This window comes from Bufo bufo, chromosome 1 (assembly GCF_905171765.1).
Source record: "Bufo bufo chromosome 1, aBufBuf1.1, whole genome shotgun sequence".
NCBI lineage: Eukaryota > Metazoa > Chordata > Amphibia > Anura > Bufonidae > Bufo > Bufo bufo.
The window spans coordinates 697,644,959-697,663,177 of NC_053389.1; the positions used below are offsets into that span (position 1 = coordinate 697,644,959).

The 18,219-nt window shown below is 43.2% G+C and overlaps 1 protein-coding gene across 1 annotated transcript in view; it reads left to right on the plus strand.

Annotated features, from left to right (window-relative positions):
- SLCO3A1 (solute carrier organic anion transporter family member 3A1) overlaps nt 1-18,219 on the plus strand; it is a 490,487-nt gene that overhangs the window by 59,672 nt on the left and 412,596 nt on the right. The window contains exon 2 of the mRNA XM_040414195.1: nt 6,558-7,023. Coding sequence (XP_040270129.1) covers nt 6,558-7,023 — 466 coding nt within the window. The remainder of the gene's footprint in view (nt 1-6,557; nt 7,024-18,219) is intronic.

The window sequence follows — 18,219 nt, forward strand, 5'->3', positions numbered from 1 at the left end:
TCTCAAAGTGACCCTCTGGAGTATTAAAAGCCGTCTTCCATTCATCCCCTTCCTTGATCAATTCCAACTTGGAGAACACCTTGGCATCAACAAACAAATCAGGAATCAAAGGAAGGGGGTAAGAATCACGGACAGTAATCAGATTGAATTCACGGAAATCCGGACATGGCCAAAGACCTCCGTCTTTTTTTTTTTTACAAAAAAGAACTCTGCTGCCACCCTTAGCCAAACTCTCAGCAATATATTCTCTCATGGCCAGTCTTTCAGGTCCAGAAAGGTTATACAACCTAGACTTGGGTAACTTAGCCCTGGGAATAAGGTTGATAGGACAATCATACTCCCAATGCGGAGATAAATCCTGACATCCACTCTCAGAAAATACATCGGCAAAATCAGATATAAAAGAAGGCAATGTCTTCGTAGTTAAAACAGAAAAAGATGTATTCAGACAATTGTCTATGCAATAATCACCCGAATCCAGAATCAGTTTATCTTGCCAATCAATGGTTGGATTGTGCTTGGTTAACCATGGTAAACCCAGAACTACCGAAGTGGGGAGACCCTCCAACATAAAGCACAAGATAAATTCCTGATGAAAGTCACCCACTCTTAATCTGATATCATGCACAATTTGAGACAAACACTTCTGAGCAAAAGGTGCAGAATCAGTAGCAAAAATTGAAATGTTTTTCTCTAATGCACTCAGTGACAAACCATTTATACGAATGAACTGAGCATCAATCAGGTTCACCCCTGCCCCACTGTCGATAAACACCTTAATCTCCACAGTCTTTGACTCTAGCGCCACTTCGGCAGTCAAGAGAAATCGGGTACTACCAGTCAAAGACAAATGCACGTTCTCTGACTCTCCTCTCACCCCTCCAAGAGACAGATGGGAATTAGTCTTTTTGATGCTGAATGCATGAACATACATCGATAAAATGTCCCTTTTGTCCGCCGAAAAAAAACACTCCCTTCCTACTACTAATACACTTAAAAGCAGATCCAGGAGTAGCTCCCCCTAATTGCATGGGTTCGTCCCCAGACATAAACCCAGGAGTATCTTCTCCCAAAGTGTCAGAGGAGGACAATACATCATGTGATAGAATGTCCCCAGAGTGGGGGCCCCTAGATCTCTCTCTCAGGTGTCTATCCATGTATGGCAAGAGACATAGCAGCCTCCAGAAACACCGGAGTTCCCTGAAAGTCAAAAGCGTCCTTCAGCCTCCCAGATGACCCCTGACAAAACTGGCTACAGAGAGCCAGATCTTTCCACTCAGTATCCATAGCCCACCTTCTAAACTCTGAGCAATAGATTTCCGCAGAACGATCTCCCTGACGAAGGCCACGCAGCCTGGTTTCGACCAGGGAGGTCTGATCCGGTAAATCATAGATCAGACCCAAGGCTTTGAAAAATTTCTCTACCAACCGGAGAGACTGTAATCCGGTCGGCAGAGAAAAAGCCCATGACTGCGCATCCCCCTTAGGCCTCTTGCATACGAACGTATTTTCTTTCTTTTTCTTTTTTTTGCGGACCATATGGGGAACCATTCACTTCAATGGGTCCGCAAATACGGCATTCCGTTTCCGTATGTCCTTATTTCCGTTCCACAAAAAAATAGAACATGTCCTATTATTGTCCTGATTACGGACAAGGATAGTACTGTTCTATGAAGGGCCAGCTTTTCCGTTCCGCAAAATATGGAATGCACACGGATGTCATCTGTATTTTTTGTGGATCCTTCTTTTAGGGACCGCAAAATACATTTGGTCGTGTGCAAGAGGCCTAAAGCTAAGAAATCACCACACCGACTGGCTGTCCCTCATTACCAGATGAGTGTGGACGTAGCCTAAAATATAGTTTACAAGCCTCTCTAAATAAAATGAAATTATCACGTCCCCCAGAGAATCTGTCCGGGATAGCAACTTTAGGCTCTATACAGGTTTGGTAACCACCACCACCAGGACCAACAGCCTGTGGTCTTTGGATCTGAGAGACAGTCGTGCGGAAGATCAGCTACTTACAAAGATAGACCCTGTACAGTTGTGATCAAAATTATTCAACCCCTAATGCTGTAAAGAGTTTTAGGGAATTTAGTGTACATTTGTAATTGTGTTCAGAATGAAATCTTACAAGGACTGTTTAAAGAACCAAATGCAACTAAAATGACATCAATTGTTTTTTTAATACAGTATTAAATGTTTTTTTTTGTGATTTCTTCATTGACACAATTATTCAACCCCTTAAAGACTACCACTCTTAAGAACAGAGGTTCATTCAAGTGTTTTCGATCAGGTATTGAAAACACCTGTGGATGTCAAGGAGCAGCAATCAAGCATAATAAGCACCAATTAGGCAGATTTAAAAGGACTGTGATACTCAGCTCCTTCTAGACATTTACTGGTGTGTTTACAAACATGGTGAAGTCAAGAGAATGGTCCAGGAAGACAAGAGAAGAGGTGATTTCTCTTCACAGGAAGGGCAATGGCTATAAGAAGATTGCAAAGATGTTAAACATACCAAGAGACACCATAGGAAGCATCATTCGCAAATTCAAGGCAAAGGGCACTGTTGAAACGCTACCTGGTCGTGGCAGAAAGAAGATGCTGACTTCAACTGCTGTGCGCTACCTGAAGCGCAAAGTGGAGAAAAGTCCCCGTGTGACTGCTGAGGAACTGAAAAAAGATTTGTCAGATGTGGGTAAGTTTCAGCTCAGACAATAAGGCGCACACTGCGTAATGAAGGCCTCCATGCCTGAACTCCCAGGCGCACCCCCTTGCTGTCTCCAAAGAATAAGAAGAGTCGACTGCAGTATGCCAAAAGTCATGTGGACAAACCACAAAAGTTTTGGGATAGTGTTCTGTGGACTGATGAAACAAAATTAGAACTGTTTGGGCCCATGGATCAACGCTATGTTTGGAGGAGGAAGAACAAGGCCTATGAAGAAAAGAACACCTTGCCTACTGTGAAGCATGGCGGGGGGTCAATCATGCTTTGGGGCTGTTTTGCTTCTACAGGTACAGGGAAGCTTCAGCGTGTGCAAGGTACCATGAATTCTCTTCAGTACCAGGAGATATTGGATGAAAATGTGATGCAGTCTGTCACAAACCTGAGGCTTGGGAGACGTTGGACATTTCAACAGGACAATGATCCCAAGCATACCTCCAAGTCCACTAGAGCATGGTTGCAGATTAAAGGCTGGAACATTTTGAAGTGGCCATCGCAGTCACTAGACTTAAATCCGATTGAGAACCTCTGGTGGGACTTAAAGAAAGCAGTTGCAGCGCGCAAGCCTAAGAATGTGACTGAACTAGAGGCTTTTGCCCATGAAAAATGGGCGAAGATACCCGTAGATCGCTGCAAGACACTTGTGTCAAGCTATGCTTCACGTTTAAAAGCTGTTATAACTGGAAAAGGATGTTGTACTAAGTACTAAGATTGAATGTCACTTGGGGGTTGAATAAAACTGATAATGATGTGAGCACAGAAAATACATTTGTGGTTATTTCATTATAAATGTCATGTTATATTTGCCTGACCTACAAGTGCCTCTTTGATTTAATTGTAAACAAGATGACTGAAATGATCAAAATCAATGTCAAACTGGCCAAAACACTCAATTTCAGTGGGGGTTGAATAATTTTGAACACAACTGTAGCTGTCCTGCCAGTGCAGCAATCGGTTCCATGGCTGCACTCGAATTAACAAAAAATAATGGTTTGGCGGTTTATAATGTCACGCCTCTGTGTGGGAGGGAGACACCACACCGGACGAAGAAGGAGAGGGAACAAGGTCCTGACTGGCTATCAGTATGAACAGACCCCGAAGGTAGATGAGTTCATACACAGGAGTACCTAGAGTCCTAACTCACCCTATAAGACCCTGGCGTTAGTGAGAGGACTGAGACTACCTGTTCCTCTAGAAATGAAGGAAGAACAGGAGTCTCTCTCAGGCCTACAACAAAGGGCAGGGGAAAAACAACACAGAGATAAACCAAAACAAAATGCAAAAGGGAAAGGAAACACTTAACTTTGCAGTAGTTATGGCAGCAACAGGAACTCAGCCGACCGCAAAACACAACGGTCGTGTGCATGAGGCCTTAGTTGGACACTTCGCCACCCATGATTTTGATGTGGTGGAACTCTCCAGCTGCGTAAACCACTCACATGCCAATTTTAGGAGTGTTTAGGGCCAATGATATTGGTATGTGGACAATCACAATAGCAAAGACTGAGTCATTCGCTGATATTCTCTCCCTATTCTTCCTGTTAACAAGTGGTTACTCTGAAGACTCCATGGGAGCTAAGTTGACTTTTGGCAATTTTTGGTATACCTATTTGTAGTTGGCCTCAGGCTCGGACTGGCCCACAGGGGTACAGATGAATCCACTGGTGGGTTCCTGAGCAATGTGGGCCCTAGTCTCCCACCCCCTGCACAAGTGGCACATAACACAGTAGACATACTGCACTACATACATATATTCAATGTACAGCACCTCCACCAGCCTATGTTCATATAAAAAGATAGATTATTAAAGAAACTCCCCAGTTTATTATTATAGACAAGATCAGAGCTGAGATGACTTCTATGTATAGAGGAAAGCTGCCAGTATCCTCTTTTCCCCAGGACCTACCTTCTCAAAGTTGCCGCAGGTACCCCCACATTCAATGAGGTAGCATCTTGCTGCTGTGTGAGCAGGTAATATTTGAATGTATCTGTACAGTGAGCCCCCAAAATAAATTTTACTGGTGGGCCCTAGGCACCCCAGTCCGACACTGGTGGGCCTTGATGCATTGCTCTCATACTTGAATCTATCTCTTCCATACAAGGTTTAGTTCAGAACAGGGCTCTCCTCCTCCCGGACCTCATATTATGTCTGCCACCATGGTAGCTACGCCACTGAAAATGCACCACAATTCTAGCTAAAATTGAAGCACAATTCTTGCTCACATGCCGGAAGAGTTTTCTTTATTTTCATGACTATGAAGGCATCAAAACTATGAATTAACACATGTGGAATTATATACATAACAAACAAGTGTGAAACAACTGAAAATATGTCATATTCTAGGTACAATCTGGCCTCCTGTGATGATGTCTCATTGCTGCAGCCAGCCACATGGTGCAGTGGTCATATGGAATGAGACCTTTTCACGGGAGGCTTGTAATAAACTTAGCTGTCCAAGGTCCAGTGGTGCAATCCTCAGCCTCAGCGCTGCCACGTCTGGAGAGACGCACTGATGAGCCACGTCCCTTGGTGATGTGACAGCATCCTTAGTAACAGGATGCAATGCTCTGTTTCTCCCTGCAGAGGGCATGTCCTGGAGGTGATTAGCAGTTGGATTATTAGGTCAGCTGCTGTATTACTGTGCTCTAGTGTTTCTGACTAATGGAGCGCTGAGTCATGGACCTATCAGGTTATGATCCAGGCACTCGCCACTCGATTTAAATCCCTTCCTGGCCATACACCATTGCCAGTAATAGTCTTGTCTCAATGCTAAGTTCCTGTGTTTGGCCATCTCTGCACTTATTTAGAGTATGAACCATTGTCCAGTTGAGGTACTGCCAATTACGGCTTGTACTGCAAGTTGGTAGGGAATGCAGGCCGGGTTCTAGGTTAGGGCTCACTGTCCTTGTCTGTCCCTACCTATGCATGATACAGGGCTGTATTATACAGAAACCACCAAAAGAGCATGTGATGGAGCTAGAGAATCACAACAGGAGGGGAAAATATTATTTTAAAAAGCGCTGATTGAACAGTTCAAAGCTAACATCAGAGAAAAAATCTTATGAAAAATCACTGATTAAACAATTCCAAGCTACCATCATATTTTTCCCTGGTGGCAGCCTTGAACTGTTCAGTGCTTTTTTTTTTTAAATAAAGAAAGGCTACTTTGCATACCTTTTGGGTTTTTGGGAAATGTAGCTTTTATTCCAAAAAAGAATATGTTTTTAGTATTGCTTGAACTACAATACTCCTCGTGCATATTACGTGGTCTTCCTGGTGAGAAAGAGCACCCCAAAACCCTTACAAAGGCCACTCAGCTAACCAGGGCAATTTTCTCTTGAAAAACATAGTTTTCTTGTCTGTTTGGAAGGAGAACTGACTTGCATATTTCTTTCAGCGAAGAATAATATAGAGACATTCAGTACTCTTGTCCCTTTGAAAGGATAACTGACTTGCATGTGTCTTTTCCAATTACCTATTTCTTATGGGTCTATCTCTCTTGGATTAAAATAAATTTGGGTTCATTAGATCCACATTTTTGGGGAGATTTGGGATGAACTACAAATTGGTAGAATCTATTCACTTATCTCTACTACAGACTTCAAGTATGAAGGCATGTATGTAGATAAGTATTTGGCTGAAAAGAAGACTTCTCTCCATATCCTGAAAATGACTGTGAGCTTCCTGTCTGTCTCCTATTACAATTTAGAAGACAGCTCTAGAGCATAAACTAGACACATTTGCTGTTTGAAAGCATTACAAGGTTGTGTTACATGATAAATGAAGGGTATATTATGGCGACATATTAATATGTTCCTTTCTTTCTAGGTTAGTGTCCTGACAACTCTGGAACGAAGGTTTAACCTGCAGAGCACTGATGTAGGAGTGATTGCCAGCAGCTTTGAGATTGGGAACTTGGCTCTTATATTATTTGTTAGTTACTTTGGAGCCAGAGGGCACCGACCTCGCTTAATTGGATGTGGAGGAATAATTATGGCCTTGGGGGCATTTCTTTCCGCTCTGCCTGAATTTCTGACACACCAATACGAATACGAATCAGGTGAGATTCGATGGGGAGCAGAAGGAAGAGATTTTTGCACAGCTAATGGTTCCTCCAGTGGAGATGTTCCTGATCCGGATATAATATGCAGGAATACTGCTACTACCAACATGATGTACTTACTTCTTATTGGAGCACAGGTCCTTTTGGGAATTGGTGCTACTCCTGTGCAACCCCTTGGAGTATCATACATTGACGACCATGTGAGGCGAAAAGATTCTTCCCTATATATAGGTAAAGTAAAAGCCCTTTCTCAGAATTTTTCACAATTGTACATGCAATCCTGTGGGGTGCTGTTATTTACACAAATGTGTTTTGTAAAATGTATAGGAAAAGTATCAATTAATTTTGCAACGTCTACTTGTTAGCTGGATAGTCCCTTTCCCTACTCATTGAGAAGGTGCTCTTTTTTTGGATGAAATCATTTATAAAAAAAAGAAAAACATTTATTAAGACCAGCGTTTTAGACAACATCTTAATAAGCCCTATAACTAGAGACGAGCAAAGTTTAGGAAAGTTTGATTCGGCTGCTTCACCAAATTTTACCCAAAAATTTGGTTTGTGACGAATTACTTTGTCACGAAGCACATTTTTTTCTAAGTAGCGGGTGAAATGACAGGGAGCTGCGATAGCACCACTCAGATGCCGCATTCATAGATAATCCCGGCATCTGAGAGGAAAAAAAAAAGTGTAAAATTAACAGAAAGAAATTAAATCATAATTACCGCGTCCATTTGCTCACAATGGGCCTGCCGCCACCATCTTGCTTGAATATTTGGCGCAAAATCTTGCCCGGCTGGCATGGTGACATCATACGTCACCATGCACAGGATTTCGGCCAAGATCTTCAATTAAGATGGCGGCGGCCGGTCCTTTGCAAGCAAATGGAGGAGGCAAGTATGATTTTTGTTTTTTTGCTTTTTACATTTTTTCAGGTTAAAGTGATTCACTACCACGAAGCACGAGGAAATGCGACTTCGCGGCAAATCGAATTTATCCTGAAATTTGATCGAATTCCACTTCGTTGGTTTGGATTCGCTCAACTATACCTATAGCTGGTGGTGGATCGCTGAAGTTATCTAGAGGCGCCAGCCTCTGCATAACTTTGGCGTATCCATCGCTGATTCTAAATGTAAGACAGCTCCCTAGCTGTCTTACATTTAGACCATTTTCTTCACCTAAACCAGGTGCAGAAAATTATGAATGAGACGGGCCTGTCAGATCGTCCCCTTCCCGACCCACACAACGCCCACTTATTTTAGACCTGGCGTGAGCAGAGAATAAGTGACAGATTCATGGCATGCGACATAATCTGCGCTAGACATTTGCCAAAACATCATAAATGACCCCCCTCCCTAAGAGTATATAATCACTATGTTATCACTGTGATAAGAGTTATGTAGATGATACTGTATCAATGGTTCTGATTGTTTGGATTTCATTTAGGATATAGTCACATCATTGGCTTACCTTTACATATAATGGTCAGAAACCTCAAGAAAAGTGGCATAATGTGTGAAAGTATCAATGATCAGGATTGCAGGTTAAATTAGATGTCTTTAAATTTATCATTACAGTGTTAGGTGGAAGTGTCCATGTTCTAGTTAAAAAAAAAGCAATTCAAAAATAGACATCTCCCAGCACGTTGATGTATAATGATCAAGAAATACTGTTTTCACTTGTGGAATACTTTAATATGCAATGTTCCCATTGTGATCAAGATTTAGAAATAAGATTCTATACTGTAACCCATATTGTTGTGACATGCATATTCTATCAAAAATGAAATATTTATCAAAAAGTTTTATTATTATTATTATTATTATTATTATTATTATTATTATTATTATTATGTGTTTTTGCATGGCACACATATACAGTACAGACCAAAAGTTTGGACACACCTTCTCATTCAAAGAGTTTTCTTTATTTTCATGACTATGAAGGCATCAAAACTATGAATTAACACATGTGGAATTATATACATAACAAACAAGTGTGAAACAACTGAAAATATGTCATATTCTAGGTTCTTCAAAGTAGCCACCTTTTGCTTTGATTACTGCTTTGCACACTCTTGGCATTCTCTTGATGAGCTTCAAGAGGTAGTCACCTGAAATGGTCTTCCAACAGTCTTGAAGGAGTTCCCAGAGATGCTTAGCACTTGTTGGCCCTTTTGCCTTCACTCTGCGGTCCAGCTCACCCCAAACCAATCTCGATTGGGTTCAGGTCCGGTGACTGTGGAGGCCAGGTCATCTGGCACAGCACCCCATCACTCTCCTTCATGGTCAAATAGCCCTTACTTTCAAAGTTTTCCCAATTTTTCGACTGACTGACTGACCTTCATTTCTTAAAGTAATGATGGCCACTCGTTTTTCTTTACTTAGCTGCTTTTTTCTTGCCATAATACAAATTCTAACAGTCTATTCAGTAGGACTATAAGCTGTGTATCCACCTGACTTCTCCTCAACGCACCTGATGGTCCCAACCCCATTTATAAGGCAAGAAATCCCACTTATTAAACCTGACAGGGCACACCTGTGAAGTGAAAACCATTTCAGGGGACTACCTCTTGAAGCTCATCAAGAGAATGCCAATAGTGTGCAAAGCAGTAATCAAAGCAAAAGGTGGCTACTTTGAAGAACCTAGAATATGACATATTTTCAGTTGTTTCACACTTGTTTGTTATGTATATAATTCCACATGTGTTAATTCATAGTTTTGATGCCTTCAGTGTGAATCTACAATTTTCATAGTCATGAAAATAAAGAAAACTCTTTGAATGAGAAGGTGTGTCCAAACTTTTGGTCTGTACTGTATATATCTTATTATTATAACCAAATTTTCCACCCTAACTCCTCCCACAGTTTTTACACTACATAGACAGTAATATACCGAAAAGTGCGGATTTTTCCCGATTGGTGTGCTATTACTTTGTGGAACATTTCGCCGAATGGTGAAATTGGTCCCATAGGAATGAATGACGGAATGTTCAAAACTAGAGTGTGAGCGGAAAAATCAGGACATGATTTCTAAACTGCTACCACTCCCTCATTTTCAAGCCCACCTACACAAATAGGCTGCTAATGTTTTTATAAATGTATGTTTTAATGTAACTGTGAAGCACTTTGGGCAACAAAATTGCAATTAAATGTGCTATATAAATAAATAAAAGTTGAAATGCATTTCTCACTCTATCAAGGTTGCCATGTGCACTTTTTAAATTTGATCAATCAATTGGTTACTATCTTTACTCACTCCAAACACTCCTCACAGTTACTCTGCCCAGTCAAACCTTTCCACAGTTACTCCAGCCACTCCAACCACACAAGAGTTACTCAAGCCACTCCACCCAGTTACTCCGCCCACTCCAATTGTAGACTACTGGTGGAGGCAAGGACACTTCAGACAATTTCCCCAGAAATTGTAGCTTTTCTAGTTATTATTATGTTTTAAAATAAAAATGTAAAATGTATCACTTACGTTTTATACCTAATAAATTGTACCTAATTCTACACTTATGATGAACTAAATAAAAATAAATAAAAAAATACCTATGTATTTATTTCATCTAAATAAAAGGGAAAGTATCCCCTCTATTTTATGTACTAGTTGAAACTAGATAGTTGACACCTATTGTTTGTTTTCTATTTCTGATTTTTTTTCATTTGGTTTTCTGTACATAATTTTGGAGGCAGCTATATTGCCTGAGCTGCTGTTAAAACCATTTGGATATATTTTTACAGCATTCAAATGGAAAGTAAGAATTTGTAGAATGGAGGTGACGTATTGATTTCTGTGGGACATTGTTGTGGTCGTGCTTTGTGATCTGTGCAAAGGGCATTGTGCAGGGAGACGAGGAGGGGAGCTGTGACCTTCACCTATTGTACATCACAGATCCAATTTTTCCAGTATACATGATAGGTTTTATATTTCAACGTAATCCCGCCTTTTAAAATAATGAGATGACTGTTGAAAAAGTAATTTCTACAGAAGAAGAAGTGTCCATGTATAATTGGCACGAGTGAAAACTAGCTGGGATGACAACATGGGACATAAAAAAAGCCACCAAACATTCTTTAAAATAAGTTTAACATACAATTCAGTTTATTTGCATCAAGATCCTTTAAAATAATCATGTAAGAAGGTAGCTGTAATTTCTAATGTATTGTTTTACCTTTATTGCTCCTATCATCCTTTCTGGACTGTGGTCACATGACCATGTCCATGCAGCTTTTTATTTTTTCTGTATACCGTAGTTATGTCCATGGGCGTCTCAAAGCAACAGCAGTGATCGGGGAGAGTCTATGTAACTAGCTGTGGGAGGAGCTATAAACTAGCTGGGTGTTGTTAGGGGCAGTGATAGGGGATTGTCTATGTAACTAGCTGGGTGGGGGGACCTATAAACCAGCTGGGCATTGTTAGGGGCAGTGATTGGGGAGTGTATATGTAACTAGCTGGGTGGGAGGAGCTATAAACTAGCTGGGCGTTGTTAGAAGCAGTGATAGGGGAGTGTCTATGTAACTAGCTGTGGGAGGAGCTATACACTAGCTGGGCGTTGTTAGGGGCAGTGATAGGGGAGTGTCTATGTAACTAGCTGGGTGGGAGGAGCTATACACTAGCTGGGTGTTGTTAGGGGCAGTGATAGGGGAGTGTCTATGTAACTAGCTGGGTGGGAGGACCTATAAACCAGCTGGGCATTGTTAGGGGCAGTGATTGGGGAGTGTATATGTAACTAGCTGGGTGGGAGGAGCTATAAACTAGCTGGGCGTTGTTAGAAGCAGTGATAGGGGAGTGTCTTTGTAACTGTCATGCTCCCGTCTGTGACAGTGACTAGAAGATCGAGGAGACTGGCTGTACGTGATTGACAGCCTCTTTGGTTTTACTTTTCTGTATTGTTGCTGGGGATGACCACACCTCTTGTAAGGTGTAGCTTAAGTGGTCATTCCTTCTCCTCTGTTTAGTCTGGCCTCACCCTTCAGGCTATGCGGTTGATAGCTCCTTGTTTGTGGAAGTCCTGGTGTTGGTTCTATGGGAGTTCCTGCTCCTCCACATACTTTCGGAAGTTAAGTGTCTTTCCTTCTTTGTTTGTTGTTTTCCCCTACCATCTGGTATTAGGCCTGAGGGGGTCTCCTATTCCTTCATCTGGGAAGGAATAGGCCATCCATGTCCTGACACTATCTGCAGGGCCCTGTTCAGTTGGGGTAGGGCTTAAGTTCCTGCGTATGAACATCCCTACCACCAAGGTCTGTTCATATTGATAGCAGTCAGGGCTCGGCGTAGGGACTCACTAGGACATGACCATCCCCCATCCCTAGTTTCCAGGCCTAGTACCTTTTCCCTTCTGTTCTGTGTTCGGTGTGGAGTGTATTCCCCACACTGCGCCGTTACAGTAACTAGCTGGTGGAAGGAGCTATAAACTAGCTGGGTGTTGTTAGGGGCAGTAATAGGGGAGTGTCTATGTAACTAGCTGGTGGAAGGAGCTATAAACTAGCTGGGTGTTGTTAGGGGCAGTAATAGGGGAGTGTATATGTAACTAGCTGGTGGAAGAAGCTATTAACTAGCTGGGTGTTGTTAGGGGCAGTAATAGGGGAGTGTCTATGTAACTAGCTGGTGGCAGGAGCTATAAACTAGCTGGGTGTTGTTAGGTTGGTTCTAGAGCTGTGGCAGGAAAGGAGAAGTTTGGATTTGGTTGGATACATCAACAGTGTACATGGTGAAAACAGGAAAATGGGACAAGAGGGTCTGGTTTGTTATTCTAGTTGAATGATGGGATTTACATTTGATTCATGTCACACTGTATAATACTTTTGATTCTCAGTTTTTTTTCGTTGAGGTAAAATGAAAATCTCACAATGCAGTGTCTAGGATTTAGTACTACTAATAAAAGCAATTGCTTTCATTTCATTTTACTGAATTTCTACTATGGCACTCGATAATTTTAAAGTACAAAACATGATCAGCAAAATTATGATTCATCTTCTGCAAGAATGGGTTATTACTAAGACATAATGTTTTCACACTTTCCTCTTGGTACTTTACATTATGTCCTACATGGTTTTAATGTGTGAAATGATGCTATATCTTCATGTCTTCTGCAAAGCATTTGAAACAGTCAAGCTACTGGTCCAATCAATTTCTGTTCTTTAAGGCCTCTTTCACACAAGTGATATGAATTCTCTCAGGGTTTATTCAGAAAAAAACGGATGGTTTTGTACTTAAGTTCAGTCAGTTTTGCCTGCGATTGCGTTCAGTGTTTCTGTTTTTTTCACGTGGATGCTGTCAGTTTTGATGCGTTTTTCACACTCGTCAACAAAACTGAAGAATGACACTCTGCATCTCCTAGCAACCATCAGTGAAAAACGCTTTGCATGCAGATGCAATGCGTTTTTCATGGAAGGCCCATTCACCGGTATGGGACCAGGGCTGCATGAAAAACGGAGAATATAGAACATGGTGCAATTTTCACGTAACGCATCTCAGACATTGGGGGCATATGGCTAGGATGTGCCCCCAATGTCTTATAGGTGTGGGTCCCAACTCTGGGACCCACACCTATACTAAGAATTGAGCCCACAAAGTGCCAAAGGGCGCACCACGCATGTGCGACTGCCCTCCATTCATTTCTATAGGAGTGCCCAAAATAGCCGGCAGCCCTATGAGCTGTGAATGGAGCGGTGGCCACACTTCCACTTCTGCTTCCCATTTGTTTCAATGGGATTTCCAAAAACAGGCAAACTGAGCTATTTTTGGCAATCCCAAAGTATAGGTGCTGGTCCCAGAGGTGAGACCATACTATATAGTACCTCAGTATGCTTTGCTATTCTGAGCTAGTGGAGTACTGTACATGAGTGAAAGGTCAAACAGAGCTAAAGGAGTTCTAGCTAGTAATAGTGCTGGGACCTTTCATTTAAAGGGATATTCCCCCAATGTCTGATAGTTGCGGGTCCCACTTATACTTAGAATAGAGTCCACAAAGTGACAGAGGACGCACCACACTTGCCTGGCCACCCTCCATCCATTCCTATGAGAAGCACACTGTGCAAGTGCAGTCACCACTCCATTCACTTCTATAGGGCTGATGGCTATTTTCGGTACTCCCATAGGAATGAATGGAGGGCGATCGCGTATGAGTGGTGCATCCTCCGGCATTTTAAGGGCTCCGTTCTAAGTATAGGTGTGGGTCCCAGAGTTGGGACCCGCACGTATTAGATATTGTGTCAGCACAGTAGGCAGGGAAACACACATACACGGTGAGCCCTAACTTGCACCCAACCCGCTATCCCTGAATACTTGCAGAGCAAGCCCTAAGTGGCGAGTCCACAACTTGTCAACCGTCCCTATGCTGGTAAGTGCAGGGAATCAAACCAAGCACCTGCGGGAAAAACTCCAGGGACCTGTTCACACATCTGGAACCCAGAAACAGACAAACACACAGTGAAGGGTCATACAGAAATGGGTTAAAGCCGGAAGGTCAATACAGTACCAAATCACAGAGAGAAGGGTGGTCATAAATAGCAGACAGACAGGTCCAAGTCAAGCCGAAGTCCAATCCAGATAGTGACAACCCAAAAACGCACAGTAGCAACAGGAGCACAGCAAGGGAAAACCTATAACTGGCAAGGGTGTATTGCCAGCAGGTGGTTTAAATAGAACACTGAGTCCCTGGCTAAGAACCAGATAGGTTCATGACTCAGCGCCCCATTGGACTAGAAACAAGCAGTCCTGAGATAGGCAGGCTGAGCAGTCACTCAAATAACTACTAGTCTCTCCTGGCCAGCATATTCGCTAACATCACCAGGGGGCGTGGCTTACGCCACACATCCACAGAGGGCATGGGTTATGTGATGCATTACCAGGGGCGTGGCCTAGGAGGCACATTACCAGAGGGGTATGGTCTGGCAGTGCGTCTGACACAGCTCTGCAGTGCCCGAGCCCCAGACTACGGTACTGGAGCTCGGACAGGTAAGTTGGTGACACATTGGGGGCATAAACAGCGGCCCTCTACTGTCGTTGTCCAATATTGTAGATCTATAGAAGATTGGCCTGTGTGTTGATTCTTCCTGCCTATAAAAAGCAGGAGTAGCTGAAGAGTTGCCGCTCTGCTGATATTGAGTGGATAAGGAAGCATTATTGCAATTGATTTATCTCTTGGAGAAATACGTTGTGCTGTTGTTCTCTGTACTAAGTGCAGAATGAGAGTAATTTCCATCATTTGGAATTATTAATAAGAATTGCTCCCTATAGAACGAAACAATTAATATAAGTGGAAAAAGCTTTTTGTAATGCAGCAGGCGGCTGAACACAAAATAATGTCCAATTTAGAGATGCGCGTTTTTCCCTGGTTAAGGCCGCTACTTGTTAAATTACGAAAGCAGAACATTCAGTTGAATCTTAATCAGTTTCAAAATTGCTCAGATTATTTCTTCAGCTGCAAGATTTAGATTTTTTTTTCCTCTTATTTATTTCTACCCTTGAGGCCTCATGCACACGACCGTATGTATTTTGCGGTCCGCAAAAAAAGGATACGCAAGAAATATGGATGACATACGTGTGCATTCACAGAACAGAACAGCTGGCCCCTAATAGAACAGTCCTATCCTTATCCTAGTTTCAGGTGCTGCACATCTCGTATCTTCACAGCATAGACGATTGCCTTCAGATGATACGAGATGTGAAGCACCTGAAACTACGGATACTGGAAGCCTGTGCTAGCATTTCTCCTGCGGTGTTGCTATCAGTGTGTGAGGAGTGGGAGAAAAGGGTTGCATTGACAATCCAACACAATGGGCAGCACATTGAACACATTTTGTAAGTGGTCAGAAACTTGTAAATAACTCATGAAAGAATAAAGTTACGTTAAAGTTTCTTGTGAAATTCCCAATAAGTTTGATGTGTCAAATGACCCTCTTCCTATTTAAAAAACAAAAGTTGGATTCAAAATGGCCGACTTCAAAATGGCCACCATGGTCACCACCCATCTTGAAAAGTTTCCCCCCTCACATATACTAATGTGCCACAAACAGGAAGTTAAAGAGGACCTTTCACCTGTATAAACGATGTTAACTGAGTATGCTGCCATATAGAGCGGCGCCCGGGGATCTCACTGCACTTACTATTATCTCCGTTCTCCCGTTATAGGCTCCGGTACCTTTGCTTCTTAAGTTATAGTAGGCGGGTCTTCTCTTGTCCTGTGGGCGTCTCCTTCTCCTAGGCTGCAGCGCCGGCCAATCGCAGCGCACAGCTCACAGCCTGGGAGGTTTTTTTCTCCCAGGTTGTGAGCTGTGCGCTGAGATTGGCCGGCGCTGCAGCCTAGGAGAAGGAGACGCCCACAGGACAAGAGAAGACCCGCCTACTATAACTTAAGAAGCAAAGGTACCGGAGCCTATAACGGGAGAACGGAGCGGCGCCCGGGGATAATAGTAAGTGCAGTGAGATCCCCGGGCGCCGCTCTATATGGCAGCATACTCAGTTAACATCGTTTATACAGGTGAAAGGTCCTCTTTAATATCACCAACCATTCCCATTTTATTAAGGTGTATCAATATAAATGGCCCACCCTGTATTTTGGTTTTACACAATAAGAGCATTTTTGAAACAAAAAAATCATGTTTTAGTGTCTCCATTTTCTGAAAGCCTTATCTTTTTTATTTTCTGGGCGATTGTCTTAGGTAGGGGTACATATGACTCTTTTGATCACTTTTTATACCATTTTGTGGGAAGTGCGGTGGGCAAAATTGCAATTCCATCATAGTTTTTCATTTTTTTTATGGCATTCACAGTGCAGTAAAAGTGAGTGATCATTTTATAGATCAGGTCGTTACGGACGCGGCAATACCAAACATGTTTATTTTTTTTATTTTTTTTATTTTTTACATTGTTAACCAATTATATGTGAGGATATAGGAAGAAGTTAGATTTTTTTTTTACTTTTTTATTACTTTTTTCACAGTTTTCACACTTTTTTGACTCACACTTGCTTCTTGAAGATCCAGTGGGTCTGATGCCTCTACAATACACTGCAGCTCACTGTATGGTGTACTGCAGTGTATTGTCATTCACAGTAAGGCTGATCAGGCTCAGCTATACCATGGCAATCAGGATGCCTGTGAAGGCGTCCGATTGCCACGGTAACCATCGGGACACTTCCAAAGCAGTGCAGCGGCCCAATGAGGGAGCGGGAGGCTTGTTGCAGTGCCGGCCATCCTGAAGGGGGGTCGGGGGGGCTTGTTGCCATCCTGAAAGGGAGGGGGGTGATGGCTTGTATGGAGGTGAGGACCGCCATCCTACACATCGGGGAAGGAGGGGAGAGAGGGACATCATCGGGCCGCTACCACAGCAGAGCAGCAGCCCAATGGTTAGCCCCTTCTATACAGCGGTCCCTAAGGACCATGGCATGGAAGGGGTTATGTCTACAGTTTGAAGCAGACTGTCAGCTGTATGTTACAGCTGACAGCAGAGGTCACACTATATTTTTTCCAGAAGAGTAAAAATACTCCTCTTAACAATTTTGAGGAGTATTTGTAGCCAAGGAGGAGTATGATTTTTGCGGTAATTCACATATGTATTAAGGCATTTGCCTGGATTTGTGGGAGGGGCTGAGGTCCGCCTCCAGCCTATTTAGGGCACCCCCCTTACCTGGCTCCTGCACCGTCTGAGGTCTGAGCTTTGTGAGAGGAAGTCGCTTGTTGGAGTTCTGAGGAATTTACCTGCGAGCCGCTGATTTTCTGAGAGCTTTTTCGTCGCCGTCTGGTTCTGGTTTTGGAGCATTGCTGTTCTTTTCCCAGCTTCACTCGGTTCACTGTGGGTCGCGTTTGCCCGTCAAACTGTGAGTTATTTCGTACGGGTCAGCAGGGCCTCACGGTTGCCCCAGTACCGGTTCATCTCATTTCATCAAGGCGCACCAATGTCACGGTTTTCATACAAGTCACCAGCATTCATTTCTGTGACACCTGTGCATGCGTACTCATTCACAATCCGCACCACCATTCCGGTCATACACTCTGGCGGCATGCGGCAATGGTTCCTGGTTTAAACCCCCCTTTTTCTGTTGTTTTTTTTTTTCACACACGCTGCACCCATGTCACGGCTTCTCGCAGCAGTCACCGGCAGCTCATTGCTCAGGCCTATTCTGACGTCTCCCCACAGGACCGTCACTCCGGTCAGCTCCCTGATGGTCCCAGCCCCATTCCCCGTTTGGTTCACCCCTCAAACATCCATCATTCATGCCCTCCCCCCCCTCCTCGTGTTTGTCATGTACACAGCACAGGGGCCAGCTGCGGTACACCCAGCACCCCCCCCCATTCATTTCAAACTTCAAACTTCACTGGGCTTGCCGCGGCGCAGACATCCCCTCCCCGCCGCCTCCTGCCTGTTGCCGCTCCTCCTGCCGCGCGGCCGATGGCGCCCGGCCGCGTCCTGGGGCCTGGT